The sequence below is a fragment of the Eleutherodactylus coqui genome, chromosome 1, assembly GCF_035609145.1.
Source record: "Eleutherodactylus coqui strain aEleCoq1 chromosome 1, aEleCoq1.hap1, whole genome shotgun sequence".
Lineage (NCBI taxonomy): Eukaryota > Metazoa > Chordata > Amphibia > Anura > Eleutherodactylidae > Eleutherodactylus > Eleutherodactylus coqui.
This window is the reverse complement of record NC_089837.1, coordinates 181,252,581-181,273,894: the sequence shown is the minus strand read 5'-3', so window position 1 is coordinate 181,273,894 and position 21,314 is coordinate 181,252,581. Positions and strand designations below refer to the sequence as shown.

The window sequence follows — 21,314 nt, the reverse complement described above, 5'->3', positions numbered from 1 at the left end:
GAACAAGCTGCATATTTAGAAAAAGGGACTGAGCACAATTACAAAAAATGTCCATATAAAACTTTGACTGGGTGTAAAATTATGCAGTCTTTTCAGTTAAACACTTATTTTTTCTTAACAGTGGCATGACCAGGAAAAAAACTAACCCTAAACTGTTTTTCAAATATATAAATAGTTAAAAAGACTAATACTAAAAGTGTTGGCCCTTCAATAAATAATGTGGGAAAATTGTAGAGGGTGATGAGGAGAAAGCAAATCTATTAAATGGTTTTTTCTCCAGTGTATTCACAGAGAAAAATTAAATTTCAGATCAGATGAAATATAAACTCAGATAAACTAAACTCTCCACTAAATGTCAATAGTTTAACCCAGGAAGCAGTGCAGAGCCACCTTAAAAAGCTTAAAATACACAAATTGCTGGGTCCTGATGGCAAATACACCGAGGTTCTAAGGGAATTAAGTAATGTAATAGACAGACCATTGTTTCTTAAATTTAAGGACACTATAGCGATGGGGTCTGTTCCAATGGATTGGTGCATATTCAAAAATGGGTCAAAAAGTGACCCAGAAGCTTTTGCTGGTAAAATGTTTGAAGAGTTACTAAGAGATGCTATCCTGGAGTACCCCAATGAAAATAGCTGTATAACTCCATATCAGCATTCGTTTATGATGGTCTCTTCAGTCAAACCAATCTGATCAGCTTCTATGAGTAGTTAAGTTCTGGATTGGATCGGGGAAAGTCATTGGATCCTGTATATCTTGACTTTTCCAAAGCGTTTGATACTGTGGCGCATAAAAGGTTAGTATATAAAATGAGAATGCTTAATCTGGGTGAGAATGTGTGTAAGTACGAGTTCAATGATAAAAGGCAGACATTGGTTATGTCAGGGGACAATGCAGACATTTCTTCCATGATCTATTTATACCCAGGACTGTGACTGTAACAAGGGGGCACCCTCTACATCTAGAATAGAGAAGGTTTCTACACCAACATAGAAGGGAGTTCTTTACTGTAAGAGCAGTGAGACTATGGAACTCACTTCCTGAGGATGTGGTGATGGTGAATTTGGTAAAAGAGTTTAAGAGGGGCCTGGATGCCTTTCTTGAGCACTGCAATTTATAGTAAGGGTTGTTGATCCAGGGAGTATTCCGATTGACAGACTCGGAGCAAGGAAGGAAATTTTTGCTCTTTCAATGAGGAAAATTATCTTCTGCCTTATTGGTTTTTTTTGCCTCCCTCTAGATCAACATGGAGGTGTAATATGCTGAACTAAATGGACATACATCGATTTTCAGACTAGCATATTATGTTACTATGTTGCCTATTTACAAAGAGTATATGGAAAGACTGGATGCCTGATGGTGCCTAGTTAATTGATTTAATGAAGTGTCATTTGGAAACAACTACAAATAAATACAAATTACAAAAATTCAAAAAAGAGGTGATGTCAGATTCTTGCTATTTAAGAATAATCACATTTAAAGGGATGCTCTTGTTTGACAGCAAACAAAGATGGCACACCTCTTCTCTGTCTAGCTGATGCACACTTTGCAATAGTATGTATCGGTAGTCTAAAACACTATATCCTGCTTTCATTGGCCAGTGTGGCCCATGCCAGCAGCACTGGCCAGTCAGAGCGGCATGCAGTATCTTAGACTGCTACTGCATACTGATGCTCGGCGTGCATCAGGTAGTCAGAGAACAAGTGATGCCATCTGCATTTACAGGACTAAAGGGTTGCTTTAATCACATATTTATGTTTATTTACAGTGAGAATAAAAAAAATCTCACCTGTGGATTCCCTGCATGGGTCAAAGTTTTCCACAAAGCCCAGCGCTCCTTTTTTGTACTACGTCGTACACGGAAAAGAGCAGTTATTGAGTATTCTTCTGGAAGTCCAGAGGAAAATATTTGTCTGTGAAGAAAATGCAAAAACGGTAAACATCAACAGAATGTGCAAAATTTAAGGCTCTGTTCACATCTGCACTGGACACTCTGTTAGGAACCTCCGTCATATATCTTGTCCAAAATATCAATCAAAATAATGCAGCATATTGTGCTATTTTGTTGGGTAAAATGTCTGGTGGCATGAAAGAAATGCAACCAGACCCATAATTGTTGATGGACTCCACCGGGTACCGTTTGTTGTCTGTGATATGCCGGATCTACCACTTCTATGATTTTTGTCGTTCTACTCCTATGACGAAGTAAAATAATGGAAACCAATGTGCAGATGTGATTAGAGCCTTAAAATGATCATATAAAACAATACAGTGTGTTTCCGTTTACTGTGTAATTCAACAAATAAGCTGCAGCCTGAGATTCAGTGTCACCCCCAGACAAAAATGAAAACTTGACTGTAATACTCAATCCTTATGACTTGAATATAGTCTTTCACTTAGAAGCACAGATGTTGTGTTAAAGCTGCCTTCCATTACTGGAATAATAGCTGTCGGACAGCTCTTGTGGTCACCCAGGGAAACCTCCTCTTACATCTTCCTGGCAGTGAATCACAGTGAGAAAGCCAATGCACTCTCATCTGTCTCACATCTCTGTCATTCCAATATTACAGATAGACACACATCAGTGTGCATAGGAGCTATAGCACAAATCAGTATGATATGATTATTTGCAAAATTACTTTTTTACATGCATTGGGACAATGAAATACATTTGGTTGGCTACAATTCACTATAGCCATGTATACCCTGCAAGGTTGACATGTGCCTCAAAAACATTTGGAGACACAATGCATTGGCAGAGTACCATATGTTTATGTTGAAAAATATCAAGTAAGTTGTTTGAAAAACAATACTAGATACTAGAAAGTTGTATAAAATATCAGGATCAGGGGAGAATTAGATGCCAAGCAGATGGGAGGTTCGAATCACTCCAAGTGTAATTGTACTTTCAAAAAACCTTTTACATGTAACAAGGACATTTCAACATTTTTTATCAGTGGGGTCAGGGTACTGAAGCCCTCACTGATTGCAAAACCGAAGCAGCAGAAGTAGTCACCCAAGTGCTTCCGCGCTAGCTGAAGACAGGCCGATAGATTTTCTTCTGCTACTTTGTTTAAGTGATTGGAGGCAGTCTCAGCACAGGATCTCTACCAATTAAAACGTTTGCCATATCAAATTTTTTTGAAAGTACAGTTACACTTTAACAAACTTTTCATTCATAATGAACCATATTTATTTAAAAATAGTGTATTTTGTACCAAATAAATTGAAGCTGGTAATTGATGACAGCTGCACCTAATTGCTGGTGCATTTGGGATTGCCAATAACAGTAGGCAGATGGACTGAGTTTGCAGTAGCTACCGTAATTAATAAATGTACATTTTTTCTGGTCATGCACTGCGAGATCAACATGTAACTTCTCCCAAACCATATAACATTAGCCCATAAGTGCAGAATGCGGAAATTGGTGTATCAGTCTCTACTTTAGGTTGTTCTCACTGAATGCAGCATAATCAAGATGACAGGTTCTCTGTAATATACATTAAAAAAACTGCAACTATTTGTTTAAGAGCAAGATTCAAACTTGTTTTACATAGACTACGTCCACACTTAGCTGACTTTTTCTATCATGGATACAGTTGTACAAAATTGCTTGTGTCCTTTAAATTAAAACTACAGATTTTGTCTATAGCAGTCATATCTTTTTTTTACTGTTGACTTATGGAATATCATAACACTGGAAATTTAAAGAGTTGGAATGCAGAACGATTATCTGCCATATACTACATGCAACCCGTCTTACAATAGCATGCAACTGGAAAAGCTCCAAAGTTTCTTCCATAAAAGAAATAGCTTCTATAGTCTCATCTAACTGCACCTACGAAAAAATGCTGGCAGTCCAAAATGGAACATTCGATCCCTTTATATTCAAATGCAACATTTGGCTGACAAAACATCCCTCAATTAATTAGCAGATAAATCCCTTCACAAACCACCCTTCCATTATCTCCATATCCCAAACCCTCTTCCTTTCCCTAATAGATTCTTGCCACAAAGTAAAAGCCTTCAAGTGGTACACACAAGTTTCTAGTTCACAGTTGATATCTAGCACTCAAGTGGCGAACTACATTAACCTGGCAACTATTTTCTTTTCTTTTGTAAGAAGGAACATTAGCTTCATTCAGCAACGCATTCTATGTTTAAAATATGTATGACACGGTACAGAAATTGTATTCTAACGCAGCAAATATGTCACATTTTCTTTGTTTATTATAAAACCTAATACAAATTATTGAAAAGAAATTTAAAGCGTTAATTAGAAAAGTATTGGCGGTGTGGCGTTTTTAGAAACTGAGTGAAATATTAAATGTTTGTGGAAAAATACTTCTCAGCTTCTCACTGTCATAAACACCTAACAAATTGTTGCCCACATTACTATGAAAGCGATCTATGCTGCATATCAATAAGACTATAAATAGGACAGGAAATACTGTAAATAGTCACTCTTTAAAACAGGAGACTGTCAGCAGAGCTGCTCAGTTAACGAAGAGATTAATCTATTTTCCAAGCTTCCATAAAGCCAGTCCATTTCTTTCCTATATATATAAAACCTACTGTACTGTATTGTCCCGAAGCTTTACCTTCATTCAGCAAACTTTATTGAAAAAGAAAATAACAAATAATACTACGTCATTTGCATACAAGATTATACGTAATACTATGTTCCAAATAGAGAGAGTTAAATAAAGACATAAAAGAGATAAAGTATTAAAAACCTGAAGCCCTGTATAGGAATATATTTACTTTACCCAAAAAATTATGACTACTTTTCCAGAATTCAGATTGTCAGACAAGAAAATTGCATCTGCTCTGGATGATTATACAGGTTTAAGGACTTGGGCACAGGATTATATTACAGCACCATACAATGTGCTATATGGAGTTGTGCTATGACACCTGCATGGCTCTGCAGCAAGAAGCCACATATATTCCCATACAAACCCCAGGTTATATAATGCCTTAGGCCTTAGTCAGACAGGCGTTTTTTGCCGCGATTTGCGCATGCGCATGCGTCCGGTGATTTTATAAAACCATTGCTTTGCAATGGTATCGGACACATGAGCGCTTTTTATGAGCTCGTCCGATAAATTATAGAACAAAAAATCGCAGATCGCACCTATCTGCGATCTGCGATTCCTGCTCTCTTCTGTATATGCGCTCAATAGGGCCGGCGGCAGCAGCGCCGACCCCATTGAGAACATATAGAAGACAAATCATTCTTCTCTGCCACAGCTGTAACAGCTGTGACAGAGAAGAACGATGTTTGCCCATTGAATTCAATGGAGCCGGCAATACAGCGGCTCCATTGAAAGCAACGGGCTGCCGGCGTGCGCGGGGTGAATTGTCGGGAAGGGCTTAAATATATAAGCCCTTCCCTGCAATTCATCCTAAAATGTGTTAAAATAAAAAAAAAATTGTATACTCACCTTTCCGCTGCAGCCGGAGTCCAGCCGCGGCCGCTGTCAGTTCTCCTGAACTGCTTCTCGGCACTATTCAGCCGGCGGGGCTTTAAAATCCCTGCCTGCTGAATGATCTGCCTCTGATTGGTCACAGCCCTGACCAATCAGAGGCAGGTTTCACTCACACACCCATTCATGAATTCATGAATGGGTGAGTGACTGCTGCCTCTCAGCGCTGAGCCAATCAGGGGCAGGTCTGACTCACATCCATTCATGAATTCATGAATGGGTGTGAGTGAGACATGCCTCTGATTGGCTCAGCGCTGAGCCAATCAGGGGGCAGGTCTCACTCACACCCCCTTTACACCCACTGCAGGACAGCCGCGCGGAGCTCCGGCTGCCGGGAGAAGTTGAGTAAATATATATTTTTTATTTTTACACATTTCAGGATGAATTGCAGGGAAGGGCTTATATATTTAAGCCCTTCCCGACAATTCATCCCGGGCTCGCCCGCAGCGCATTGCTTTAAATGGAGCCGGCTCTATTGCCGTCTCCATTGAATGCAATGCGCTGGACAGCTCCGACCCGTTTCTAATGAAACGCGGCTAGGAGCAGATTTTCTGGCGATTTGCGGGCGACTTGCGCGCACTGGTCACGCGATTTGCGGATGCGCATCCGTCATGCGATCCGCAAATCGCGTGAAAAAACGCCCGTGTGACTAAGGCCTTAATCATACAGGTCCAAAAACTGAAGCACATTTTGACTGATCTATTTCTCTTTTAGCAATATAGAGTAAAGCTCTGAAAGAAGTGCAATCAGCTCACTCATGCATACGTGTTCGCACTGGGCTTCATGCAACAACATGAACAGTAATAAACATTTTAGATGTGATGTGGACCGTAAGTAGACTTCAAAATTTGAATAACATTTCCTCATTCTTTTGCCTTTCCATTGCGGTTTATTGCAGCTGTTATTTTGATGTCATTACTCTTAACTCATCATTATTCCCAAGCCTTTATAATGTCGTGAAATACTGGCTGCACAGGAAAGACCTGGTTTTGTCTCAAGGACATCAAGGTTCTAAGGCCTAATGTCCACAGGCAGATTTGAATTGTGGAATCCGCAGTTCAAGCCGCCTATGGGGAAACATGAACTAAAGCATGCGGATTTGATTTGTGGATCTTTGGATGCGAAAATCAAATTGCAAAATGCTCTATTTCAATGTGGTTCACGCACAGACAGCTTCCATTGAAGTCAAAAGAAGCCGTCCGATCCGCAGGTGATATAAAAAAAAAAATCTGTACTGCGCATGTCCGACGGTGAGTCGTGCGGAGCATCTGCAGTACAGATGTCCCCAAAAGAATAGAGATCCATGCAGACATCAATGCCTGCAGACACAGGTACACAGGGTCACCGGCCACGGGCAGGGTTGCATTCCGCTGCGGGATCCTGCATACGAAATCCGGCCTGCCCGTGGACATGAGGCCTGAACATGTAGCCAGCTGATACTATAAATGTCTTATTTTGTCCAGTTTGTCCTTCTTGTAGCTATAAGTAAAGGCCATTTTACAGGGGACATTTATCGTTCAGAGTTGTTCAAATACCTACGCTCCCATGGGTATTTGAATGACAGTCGTCCCATGTAAATGTATTCAGTCATTCAGTTTCTGCATGCTGAAAACTGAATGACTAGCCATTCAGTGTAAACAGTAGTCGCTCAGTTCTGAATGACTACTGCTTACAGTGAATGAAGATGGGTGGGGAAAGAACACTTTCCAGCCGCCCTGCCTCCATGCCGGCAGTGCTGTGAGCAATCCAGTGATACTCACTCCTGAGTAACGGTACAGAAGCGAGCTTCACTGGGATGTGCTGTCGGGCATCATTTCCTCGACAGTTAGTCCCTTGTAAATAGGACCTAACTCAGATCAGGGTTACAGTGAGTTAAGTGAAGGCCCCTGTTTAAAAAAATTGGTTGGGTCAGCCCTGTTGCATTCACATACACTACCGTTCAAAAGTTTGGGGTCACCCAAACAATTTTGTGTTTTCCATGAAAAGTCACACTTATTCACCACCATGCGTTGTGCAATGAATAGACAATAGAGTCAAGACATTGACAAGGTTAGAAATAATGATTTGTATTTGAAATAACATTGTTTTTACATCAAACTTTGCTTTCGTCAAAGAATCCTCCTTTTGCAGCAATTACAGCATTGCACACCTTTGACATTCTAGCTGTTAATTTGTTGAGGTAAGCTTGAGAAATTGCACCCCACGCTTCTAGAAGCATCTCCCACAAGTTGGATTGGTTGGATGGGCACTTCTGGCGTACCATACGGTCAAGCTGCTCCCACAACAGCTCAATGGGGTTCAGATCTGGTGACTGCGCTGGCCACTCCATTACCGATAGAATACCAGCTGCCTGCTTCTGCTGTAAATAGTTCTTGCACAATTTGGAGGTGTGTTTAGGGTCATTGTCCTGTTGTAGGATGAAATTGGTTCCAATCAAGCGCTGTCCACTGGGTATGGCATGGCGTTGCAAAATGGAGTGATAGCCTTCCTTATTCAGAATCCCTTTTACCCTGTACAAATCTCCCACCTTACCAGCACCAAAGCAACCCCAGACCATCACATTACCTCCACCATGCTTAACAGATGGCGTCAGGCATTCTTCCAGCATCTTTTCATTTGTTCTGCGTCTCACAAACGTTCTTCTTTGTGATCCAAACACCTCAAACTTGGATTCATCCGTCCACAACACTTTTTTCCAGTCTTCCTCTGTCCAATGTCTGTGTTCTTTTGCCCATCTTAATCTTTTTCTTTTATTGGCCAGTCTCAGATATGGCTTTTTCTTTGCCACTCTGCCCTGAAGCCCAAAATCCCGCAGCCGCCTCTTCACTGTAGATGTTGACACTGGTGTTTTGCGGGTACTATTTAATGAAGATGCCAGTTGGGTACCTGTGAGGCGTCTGTTTCTCAAACTAGAGACTCTAATGTGCTTATCTTCTTGCTTAGTTGTGCAACGCGGCCTCCCACTTCTTTTTCTACTCTGGTTAGAGCCTGTTTGTGCTGTCCTCTGAAGGGAGTAGTACACACCGTTGTAGGAAATCTTCAATTTCTTAGCAATTTCTCGCATGGAATAGCCTTCATTTCTAAGAACAAGAATAGACTGTCGAGTTTCAGATGAAAGTTCTCTTTTTCTGGCCATTTTGAGCGTTTAATTGACCCCACAAATGTGATGCTCCAGAAACTCAATCTGCTCAAAGGAAGGTCAGTTTTGTAGCTTCTGTAACGAGCTAGACTGTGTTCAGATGTGTGAACATGATTGCACAAGGGTTTTCTAATCATCAATTAGCCTTCTGAGCCAATGAGCAAACACATTGTACCATTAGAACACTGGAGTGATAGTTGCTGGAAATGGGCCTCTATTCACCTTTGTAGATTTTGCACAAAAAACCAGGCATTTGCAGCTAGAATAGTCATTTACCACATTAGCAATGTATAGAGTGCATTTGTTTAAAGTTAGGACTAGTTTAAAGTTATCTTCATTGAAAAGTACAGTGCTTTTCCTTCAAAAATAAGGACATTTCAATGTGACCCCAAACTTTTGAACGGTAGTGTACATGTGACCTTCTTCAATAAAATCTATATAAGTTATGGGGACAGGCAAGCAAACAATTTCCTTTGACTTCTAAAAACAGAGAAATGCATGTGTGGCCATCTCTCCACTACTAGAACAGTTATTTAATTGTGGTCTACAGATTAAATGAAAAAAATACACTGATATTATTATGACATCATATGTAGGTAGCAAGTTTTCAATAGCTTTTTCTAAAATAGCTTTATCCATTTATTCAAAACATTTACACTAAATTTATCTCATTACAGTATAAACATTCATTTTCCAGAATGTACACAATTCTGTAGTCATGGTTTGTGAAAGTTATTTTGCTATTTTCTATTGAAACATATATGCAGTTATATTCTTTCTAAACTTCCATAAAATAACTATGAATATCTTTAAATCTTGCTTTGAGTAACTTTGCGCATAGAGTTTTTTTGCATCATTAATCCTAGCTGTTTTGTAGCTTTTTTAACAGTGGCCAGAAGAGTTAACTGTAGTTTATTGGGGAGCTATGAAATATACAGTCAGCTGGTGGGGTAGGTGTGTGTGTGTGTTTGGGGGGGGGGGGGGGGTTCTTCACTTTTGCTCTATTTTTGGGTTCATGGCATTTATTTTCCCAAAAAGCATCCTAGTCTGGGTATGGCTCCTTTTTTCAAGCACTTTCCTACAGACTTTTTTATACGTAAAAAAATCGTGACAAAATGCATGCCAAAAATGAGTAAAAAGAAAAAATGTCACAAAAAAAATACAATAACTCATGAATTTCATGGTGTTTGTTACAAGTTCTCTAAAACTGCTGCAAAAAAGTTAGTTTGATGGAAGCTTGAATGCCTCAATATTTTACTACTTGATGATTAAAAGCCTTCCTTGACATTATTCCACTCTTTGACAAGGAGCAAATATTTACTAATCCAAGGCATATTTAATAATTTTTAATATGCTTGTATCTCTTTTGAATATTACACTTTAACCAATACTTTATCTTACAAGTCACAGCATGGGGAGGGCAGCATAAGGACAGATACACCATCCAATATTCCATTCACAGGAATTTAGTCGGTCAAACATATTTTTTTAACCAGTGGATCACAAAGGATAATCAAGGGGTAACAATGCTGGAGTGCATATAAGAATTGATAAAAATATGAAGTGTTCAAGTATTATTTTGATTAATAGAATATATTCTCTTCTTACCTTCCATCTGATGTTGAACACTTAACACATTTTCAACAGCAGGACAGTGACTGATATAAGCAGAAGACTTGTACACACTACAACGTTTTTAGCAGAAAATCATGCCAAACCCCAAATGCTAACATTCTAGATCCACTCAAAGATGTTTATGTACATTTAATATCCATTTTCTACATACTAATCAGATAATATTTTGGTTAAATAACCTTGACGGTGAACCATTTCTTCAATCACTGTAGTTCTTAGGTCTGTTTCAGACAACTGCGCAGAAATTCTGCATCTAAATGAAGTACAATGTCAGTGAATGGAATTTTAAGAAACCCCATTCGCTCACAGAGGAAGAAACCCACTGTGGAATTGAGTCAAATTGCGATTGACTCCAAAAAACAAAAGTAGCATAAATCTCTTCTCACATGATATATTAATTTACCATGTAAGGGCACTCAGGCTTCTAACTTTTCTATGTGATCAAGACTTTAATATGTTGTTAAGCTCATAGATGTATCTTAATTAATTGTGCCGCCATAATGTTCCTAGATATATATTAAAAGACAAGTAGAGAATAAGGGGCTACAGAAAATACACTTATAAACCTTTTTTTTTATAAATCAGAGGTGCAGGTGAAATGGGCAGTTATTAATGAGTGAGCTTTAAGAAAGACTTTATTCAAGAAGCAGGCATGTACCTACAGTATTATAACTTATGGACGAGCACAAAGTTTTGTACAATGGGTCTTGAGCACCATGATATAATTCCACTGCAGTATACAAAAAAAATCCTAAATTCGCTTTCAATATTTGTTAAAACTGTGAGAAACTGGATGGGAAGACTGAAGGGAAGGCTTATCCTTTATGATCTTCCTTTTTCTTACTAGGCAATTACATTATACATAGTCTAATATTTCTATAAGAGTAATGTAATTTATAGCAGATTTGTTGCAGAAATTTATGCCACTGAAGATTTATTCCATGTAGCTAAACAGGGTTGGTTTTGTAGAATGTGTATGGATTTCTATAGGCCCATTCATATCTATGAAACAGTCATTGAAATATCTTTAACAATTCTGCCTCTTATGAAGAAATCATAATATGCAGTCATGGAGTGGATATGGAGTGGTTCACATATTAGAAAAGAGCTATCGCTGGGAAATTGTATTTTCCACAAGTGCTCTACTTTCATCATTGTCAACAGGTGATGATTCAAATGTTTGTGGGCTATCACAGTATATTGATGGCCATTGCGGCAACCTCATTTTATTGATATGGTACAAGTTTCATAAATAGTACTTGCATTCTGCAGTCAGTCCCAATGGAGCACATTTGGGAAATGTGAAGGCTACTCTCCTATGCAAAGTCATAAATGTGGCAATTTAAATAACAGAAGGCAATTCCATAATAATAATCAAATAAAGGTTTACCATAGCTGGACTTTTCCTGTAATTTCACTAAATGAAAGGATAACAATGTGATTTTCTTGAAGTATAATTGATTTCTGACAAAGTGAAGAGTTCCATGAAATTGCTCTCATAATTGCTTTGTACAAAGCCCACAAGTTCTCTCTGATGAGCTAATCAGTCAAACCATGAGAATTCTTTAGGTATTTCTTGTTGCCATAAAATTATTTAAATACCAGTGTTAATAAAGCAATTATCAGGAGTATACTGCAGAAAATAAGTGTACAACATGATAAAAGGCAATATGTTGAGCACTGGGACCAGTTAGTGTACAGTAGCTATTAGCATGATATGTAGCAATGGGAATTTGAAGTACAGTCAGTAGCACATACAAAAGTATAACTTCTATAAGCCAGGTGAAACAAATGCTACTAATTCTACCTATTTCTACTTCGGTGGTGCAGCAGATATCTCTTTTAAGGGCATAAACACATGGGCATATGAGCGACTACATTCACCGTTATGGAGCACACTTGCACATGAACCAGGGTTTTTTGGGGGGCCATTCAAACTCTGCGCCATAGCGCATGAGTTTTAAAAAAAAGAAGCGGGAAGATAGGTCCTGCCCTATCTTTCCTGCATGTTGTATTAATTACATCCGGCAAAGATAGGGCAAGACCTATCTTTTCTTGCCCGTACTATTAACAGGCGAGAATACCGCTAATAAAAACGAAACCATTGAAATTAGTGGTTTCATTTCATACCATTATACGGCCATGAATATCACAGCCACATAACGGAACTAAATCCCACCATCTGAAGAAGCCCTAATTTTGTTCCCTATTTTCTTGCTAGTGTATCCCACACACTGAGTATCCATACAGTTGATATAAAACGTCTATACCCCCTGCTAAAATGCCATTTAAAAAATCTGACAAAAATGAATCATGAAAATCAAACTGAAATAATTTAGGGTGGAAAAATATAATAAGAACTAAAATAATGTGGTTGAATAAATATTCACACCCTTAAACTAATACTTTGTTGATATACACTTTTACTTTTTGACAGCGTTCAGTCTTTTTGTGTTGGTGTGTATCAGCATTGCACACATTTACTTCACAATTTCTGCCCATTCTTCCTTGCAAAAGTGATCTAAATCTATCAGATTGCAAGAGCATCTTGTGTGTAGTGCCCTCCTTAGGTCAACCCACAGATCTTCAAAGGGGTTCAGGTCTGGGTTTTGGCTGGGTCATCCCCAAACTCTTTTTCTGGCAAAGCCATTCTTTTGTTGATTTGGAGGCATGCTTTGGGTCTTTGTCATGGCGAAAGGTGAAATTCCTTTTCATATTCAGCTTTTTCGTAGAGGCCTAAAGGTTTTGTGCAAAAATGGGCTGATATTTCAAACTGCTCAGAATTCCCTTCATCTTAACTAAAACCCCAATTCTAGCAGCAGAAAAACAACCCCAAAGCATAATTCCGCCTCCATCATGTTTCACTATGGGTATGGTGTTCTTTTGGTGGTGCACAGTGTTGGCTTTGTGCCAAACATGCCTTCTGGAATTATGGCCAAAAAGTTCAACATTGATCTCATCCGACCATAACACATTCCCCCAAATTCTTTTGGCAGACTTGATGTAGGTTTTGGCAAACATAGCCAGGCTTGGATGTTTTTTTTTTTTTTTTTTGTGAAAAGGCTCCTGTCTTGCCACCCAATGCCATAGTCCAGACATATGAAGAATATGGGAGATAGCTGTTACATCCACTACACAACCAGTACTTGCCAGAGATTCCTGCAGCTCCTTTAATGTTGCTGTAGGCCTCTTGGCAGTCCCTCAAACCAATCTTCTTCTTGACTTTTCATCAATTTTTCAGGGACATCCAGTTCTTGGTATTGTGTGAAATTTAATCCACTTCTTGGTGACCGTCTTCATTGTGTTCCGTGGTATACGTGATGCCTTGGAAATCTTTTAGCCCCTTCTCCTGACTGATACCTTTCAACAATCAGACCCCTTTGATGTGCTGTAAGCTCTTTATGGGCCATGGCAATTGCTGAAAAATGCAACTAAGAAAATGTCAGAAAAATCCTCCTAGAAGGGCTGAACTTTATATGGGGTAAATCAGAATCACTGTAAATAATGGCAGCTGTATACTGACTATACCATGAGTATAAATGTGATTGGCTAATTCTGAACACAACCACACACCCAAATATGAGGGTGTTCACACGTATGCAACCACATTATCTTAGTTTTGTTATTTTTCCCCCCTAAATGATTTGTGCTTGTTTTTCAATGTAATTGTACAGATAATGGGTCAAATTGAAGGTGGGAATAAATCAGAAATTATTCATATTTCTCTACATGACATGCCATTTTAACAGGGGGGTGTAGACTTTTTATACTCACTGTATGTCATCCTTAGCTACCTCAACAGAGCTAGCCCTGACTACTGTTCTTTCTCTAATACCTAAAGAAACAATGTCCAGAAACTGACCAAATACTGGAAATGCCAGATACAAACAAATTGAACCAGGAACACAGACTGGGCTTGACATAAACACCAAGAGATACATCACACTGTCAAGACACACAATACTAACTCAAATTACATACTTGACACTAAGCAGGCTATATGAACTCTATCAGTCAGCTATTGTTGACACTAATTGCTAAAATCACACATCTTTAAAAGTAGCAACTCCTCCTTCAGGCAGGCTGAACAAATCAATCAGCTAATCTGGCCCAATGGTTTAGCTGTATACACAGTTGCCTTGCCTTGGTCCCAACAGCAACTTAGGCATACCTCTCAACGTTACAGCAATAAAAAGAGGGACAATGACGGAGATGCTCACAAAGCCCCGCCCTTGGCCACAAAAAGTCCCATGTCTGACCACACTAAATCATGCTCAGCCTCTTCCATCAAATAGCATGAATGTAGTCAAATTGCTGATCTTTAGACATGCCAGGAGAAAAAATATTTAAAATAAAAAAAACATAATGCATATTGCCTGTCCATAAAAATCCAATTAAAATATTACATTACCTATCCCATATGGTGAATGCCTTAAAAAAAAATACACAATGCCAAAACTGCAGTTTTTTTGTCACCTTATCTCTTCCAAAAATTGAATAAAAAGCAATCAAAAAGTCTTATGTACCCCAAAGAGATGTCAAGCTATTGTTTCTTGACATCTTTTTGGGATACATAAAACTTTTACTTTTACAGGCCCTTGGAAAGTCCCAAAAATAAAAAATAAAATAACTTTATAGGTCTTCGAATATGGTGACAGAAAGAAATTGAACACAAAAAAAATATTTTTAAAATAATAAGTAGAGATGAGCGAGCATACTCGCTAAGGTAAACTACTCGAGTGAGTAGTGCCTTATTCGAGTACCTGCCCGATCATCTCTAAAGATTTGGCTGCCGGCACGGGACAGCGGTGAGTTGCGGAAGTGAGCAGGAAGGAGCGGGGTGAGAGAGATAGAGAGATATCTCCCCTCCGTTCCTCCCCGCTCTCCCCCACCCCCTGCCGACAGCCGAATCTTTAGAGACAAGCGGGCAGGTACTCGAATAAGGCACTACTCAATCGAGTAGTTTGCCTTAGCAAGTATGCTCGCTCATCTCTAATAATAAAACATAAAAAATCCATATATATTTGGTAGCACCACAATTGTATTGACCCATAGAATAAAGTAGACATGCAGTTTTTACTGTAAAAACAAGACCCCCCCAAAAATGTCAAAAATTGTGAAATTGCTGCTTTTTTCATTCTCCCACAATAAAAATGATTAAAAAATCTTTTTGTAAATAAGAAAACAACTCTTGCTCACGCCCTCATACAGCCGTGCTGATGGGAAAAAAAACCAGAAACTTAGGGCTCTTGGAAAGCAGTGATGAAAAAACGAAAAAAAAAATTGTTGCGCTAAGGCCCAAAATAACTGCATCATGTAAGGGTTAACCTGCATTAACATTTGTGTCGGACGCTCCTTTAGATCTGGCAGGGAATCTTGGGCAGAATATCACAGCAAGCTGTGTATTTCATCCAATGAAATTTCAACTTACATGGTAGAAGCTGAACAGATCCTATTATAGTCAATGGGGTACATCTGGTGCCACTCAGATACAGCATGTACAGGATCTGTCAATTCTGGTATTTTTATTGCTCAGAGCCAAACAATGCAAATCAAACAGGCTGTGCATGCAGGTAAGAATTTGGCCTTAAAGGGGTTTTCTCACTTTTTACTATTTGGATCCCTGCATTCAGCTGATCAGTTGATTTCAATGAGAGTGAAGCTATCTATTAGACTTTTGTGCTGACCACTGATGTGGATATCACAACCTGCCGCACTGACAGTGGGCAGCAGGATTAGTTGATTGATGGGGATCCTGAGTGGCAGTTCCCCACAATCAACATTTGATAATCTATTCTCAGGATAGTTCATCAATAATAAAAAGTGACAAAACCTCCTCAATAAACAGGATGTATGCCATGACTTTGTGTCAGCACTAATATATCTCCCCCATAGGTTACTATTACATGAGAGCTAGTGGCAGCCATTAGCGTTTACATGTTTACAACAATTGCTGAGCTGCACCTGCAAGCAAATGCAGCCCGTCAATTAACACTATTACACAAGAAGAAACTGTGTTAAGAAGCTTTCTATTGCTGGTGATTGTCAGTAAACCACGAGCACTAATGGCAGGAATTAGCGTTCACATAATAGCACCCATAGTGTCCAGTCATTAAGCTAATTTCACACACAGTTTAAACTTTTTGCTTTGAATCCATACTAAAATCGCACACATTATTTTGTTGCGTACTTAGGCACAGATTTCACTCATTACATTGAAATGAATGGGATTGTTCTCACTATGAGAAACCAAGTAATCTTGTAGCTATGATACCTTTTAATGGCTAACAAAAAGACATGATGCTATAGCGAGCTTTTGAACCTACGCAGGGGTCTTCCTCACGCATTATGAAATAGATCCGAAGAGGCATGCATATATATACACACATACATATGACAAGGCACAGACATGGTGTGATTAATTTACACTTAACACAATACCAGAACACGATGAGCAAAGGAGTACAAACATATAGTCCACTGATAAGGGATGTGAAAGTTTTATGGTCTCTAAATTGGTGTTAGGCCTCATGTCCACGGGGAAAATCAGATCCGCTGCAGATTCTACATGTAGAATCTGCAGCGGGTCCCTCCTGCCCCGCGGACGTGAGCGCTGAAAATAAGAATTTAAAAGCATTTACCTATCCGTAGCGGTCGGCGAAGCTCTGCTCTTCCTCACGGCCGGATCTTCATTTTCGGCCGGCAGATGAATTTCTTACGCCGGCGGCACATCGCCGGCACGTCGTCGATGTGCCGCGCGCATGCGCCGGGCACATCCGCCGAGCCGAAGCAAGGGAGATGCGGGCGTGAGGAAGAGAAGAGCTTCGCGGTCCGCTGCGGTGAGTAAATGCTTTAAATTCCTATTTTAGGTCTCCCGCGGATCCGGACGGCTTCCATAGGCTTCAATAGAAGCCCGCGGGAGCCGACCCCGCGGGAGACCCGCACGAAAATGGAGCATGGTCCAGATTTTTTCATGCTCCATTTTTTTTTAAATGCCTTTTATTGACGATCCGCGGGTATTTATCTACCCGCGGGTGGTCAATGCATCCCTATGGGGTGCGGATCCGCGCGCGGTAGATCCGCTGCGGATCCTAAATCACATTTTGCCCGTGGACATGAGCCCTTAAGGGGTCACCAGGCCAGCGTGTTATCTCTGCTCCAGATTTCTCATATTCTCCACTGATGTAAAAAGCCCCCTCCTAGGTTCATTCCATTCTTAATAGTGTCAAACTTGGTTTTAAACTTATACTCCCAAATTCTTCTGTGATGGTGAGATTTTAAATTGCCTTTTAGTATTGTAACTTGAAAGGAATTAAATCCACAGTGAAATATCCACAACAGATGGAGTATGTGGCAGATCTGAAAATATACAACATGACTTGAATCCATAGCAGATATTTTCCCCTGCGAGTGAATCGGGTTTGTGAAAATCGCATTCACAAACATTAAACTATACATAGTTGTGGAATTTTGGTGTTTATTCTGCAAATAAAATTCAGCAACTAGTGTGTAATTTGTGAAACTAGCTATACTACTATGTTATAATGAAATACTACACCATTATACAAACTTTTATAAAATCATATAAAATAAGTACCTGTACAGTACTTTTAAGGGCTAAACTGCAACCTGTACCTAAATGGAACCATTATATGACTGAACCAAATGTCCACATTATGCATACAACACCAAGGTCTCCAGTTGTTTAACTGAACTAAACTTGGATCACAATAAGGTTCTACACTGATACAACTTTTGATTCATGAGAGCTGACTCTGATTGGCCCCTGCGCTCAGCCAATCAGAGGCAGCCCTCACTCACCCATTCATGAATTCATGAATAGGTGAGTGAGAGCTGCCTTTGATTGGTGAGGGCTGTGACCAATCAGAGGCAGCTCATTCAGCAGGCGGGGATTTTAAATCCCTGGCTGCTGAATACTACACAGAGCAGTTGAGGAGAACTGCCGGCTGGACACGGCTGAACTCCGGCTGCAGGGAAAAGGTGAGTATACATTTTTTTTTTATTTTTACACATTTTAGGATAGTTTTTAAGGGAAGGGCTTATATTTTTAAGCCCTTCCCGAAAATTCATCCCGCGCTCGCTGGCAGCCTATTGCTTTCAATGGAGCCGGCTGTATTGCCGGCTCCATTGAATTCAATGGGCGAACATCATTCTCCTCTACCACAGCTGTTACAGCTGTGGCAGAGGAGAACGATCTTTAGTATATGTTCTCAATAGGGTCGGCGCTGCTGCTGCAGGCCCCATTGAGCGCATATATAGAACACAGCGATGCGCAGAACGCAGATAGGCGAGTTCTGCGAATCGTTGTGTCCTATAATTGATCGCACATCCGCATAAAAAGGGGACATGTGACCGATCCCATTGGGATGCATTTGGTCTATAGATCTGCAGATCGCAAGCGCGTCTGCAGATTGGACCAAAAATTGGTCGTGTGACCGAGGCCTAAGTGGCGTATTACAGGCAGGTGAACCTATTGCAGATTTTACATTAGGGCACAGAAGCTTCAAGTTATGGCTCTGTAGGAAGTCCAGGTATTACTGCCTTGATACAGCCACTAAAATGTGACATATTTGGGACCTGTAAAAGCAACGTAATTTCCAATAAAATCTTTCCAACATTTTGAACATAAAGCCTCATTTTTCCACTTTGTTTTGATTGTAATGATTGGTGATGATAAACTTGTAGAACGTTTGGTTCTGAAAATAGTGGACGGAGATAGAAAAATGAGCTTAAAAGCAGACTTCTGTATTTACAAGTATCAATGGGACCTTTTATTTGCTGAATGTTTTCCAGGAAAAGAAAAATGATCCAACTTACATTTCCTGAGGGAGAAGTGAGAGATGTTTGGAGTTTGTGGCAAGCTATGCCTCTTCCAGCTGACACACAACATCACCTGTCATGTTAGAAATAATTCGATGACCAGAGCTCAAGGAAAAAAGCTTCAACAGACTTTCCCATGGTGGGTGTTGATGTATTTGTCATTGCTGCAAATGAGATTTCTGAAACCTAAACCATTTGGAGTTTGCTTTCTCCGAGCCATAGTGTGGTCACTTGTTAATGAGCAAACAAAGACACATTTGCTAATAAGATAATCTGATATAATTGTCAGCTCACGCAGATGTAGCACAAAGTATGAAGACATCACATAGCTTATTTTCATCACACTCCTGTAACTGTATATTTAAAAATCCTTCGCAGTAATATATCCTCTTAAAACCCTATTGATGACTACGTAACAATGCAGGGAAAACTACAGGTTCAAAAACAGGTCAGTGTTCAACAACATGTTTTCTCAGGGAAAATAAAAGCTTAATGTAATAATACATTTCCATGTAATTCAATCTCTGCAGCACAAGTGGTAAGTGACATGTATGAACTAAAGAGCTGGAGAGGAAGAAAACTAAGTGATCGTTCACATCAGCTATAGGGAGTTCAATTTTCCTGCAGCAGGCACCCCGTTACCGAACAATTCTGTCTTGTGACGGAACTGAATGGCACCAAACCGCCCCCCATTGACTTTAATGGGATCCATTGGATTTCCGGGCCGCAGTTCGTAATATTGCCAGAATTTAGAAGACAAAATATCACTGCTTGCTGCTCTGTTTTGTCCTGTTTTCTAGCAGAAATCAGCGACTGTGGTTACAAACTGAACCTCCGACATTAATGTGAACAAACCCTAATGCTTCTTTAACACAAGACGATTCTTGTTTAAATGAGTGCATGAGCGAGTGATGTCACCGCTAGTTGTTCGCGCTTGGGCTGAATGTTTAAACAAGCAGATCATCGCTGAGAATTGCTCGCTTCTCATTCACTTCTTCTTTAGGGCTCACACCCACTTGCGTTTTTTCACGCGATTGTCAATGGGACTTTCTAATGTTAAAAATACATTGCAAGTTGGTGCTTTGCAATTTTTGTGAGATGCGTTTTTAACATTAAAAAGTCCCTTTGACAATCGCGTGAAAAAACGCAGCGATATCGCGTGAAAAAAACGCGCAAGAAAAACGCAAGTGTGCAGGAGCCCTAAGTGCTTCACATTCTGTGTGAATCACTGAACAATGAGTGTTTAGATGTAGCGACAAATGGTGTTTATGCAAGCTGAAACTGAGCGACAAACAAAAAGTGAATGAAACGTGCACGATGGCTCACGTTTAGACGTAATGATTGTTGCACACTTTTGTTCGTTTGAGCGGATTTTGAGCGACAATCGTTACATGTAAATATGTCTTAAAACTCTTTTTAGCAAGTAATTATTGACAATGACAATTCAATAGAATGAAGATTGTTAATGGGTTTGTCTGGTTTAGAAAATATATTCAAACACCCCCTTAAGGTCCTTCTACACTGGACAACAGTAGGGCGTATTCGAACCAAACAGCTGTCCCAGCAACTATCACTGCTTTTACACAAGAGCGATAGTCGTTCTGTGAACGGAGGCAGAGCGGGAGGGATTGTTTTGTCCTACCCGCCTCCATTCACAGGAAGGCCTTAGTCACACGGGCGTTTTTTCCCGCGATTTGCGGGTCGCATGACGGATGCAAATCCGCAAATCGCGTGACCGGGGCCGAAAAATCGACCGAAAATACTGCTCCTAGCCGCGTTTCAATAGAAACGGGCCGGAGCTGTCCAGCGCATTGAATTCAATGGAGCCGGCAATACAGCCGGCTCCATTGAAAGCAATGCGCTGCGGGCGATCGCGGGATGAATTGTCGGGAAGGGCTTAAATATATAAGCCCTTCCCTGCAATTCATCAAGAAATGTGTAAAAATAAAAAAAAATATATACTCACCTTGTCCCGGCAGACGGAATTCAGCCGCGGCCGGCGGCAGTTCTCCTGAACTGCTCTCTCTAGTATTCAGCAGCGGGGGATTTAAAATCTCGCCTGCTGAATGAACTGCCTCTGATTGGTCACAGCCTGACCAATCAGAGGCAACTCTCACTAACACCCATTCATGAATTCATATATATTTAAGCCCTTCCCGACAATTCATCCCGTGATCGCCGGAAGCCCATTGCTTTCAATGGAGTCG

At 40.0% G+C, this 21,314-nt stretch overlaps 1 protein-coding gene across 7 annotated transcripts in view; it reads right to left on the bottom strand.

Annotated features, from left to right (window-relative positions):
• Positions 1-21,314, bottom strand: part of COL19A1 (collagen type XIX alpha 1 chain) — an 859,492-nt gene that overhangs the window by 728,313 nt on the left and 109,865 nt on the right. For all 7 annotated transcript variants that reach the window (XM_066604267.1, XM_066604321.1, XM_066604301.1 and 4 more), the window contains one exon: positions 1,793-1,916. In XM_066604267.1, coding sequence (XP_066460364.1) covers positions 1,793-1,916 — 124 coding nt within the window. The remainder of the gene's footprint in view (positions 1-1,792; positions 1,917-21,314) is intronic.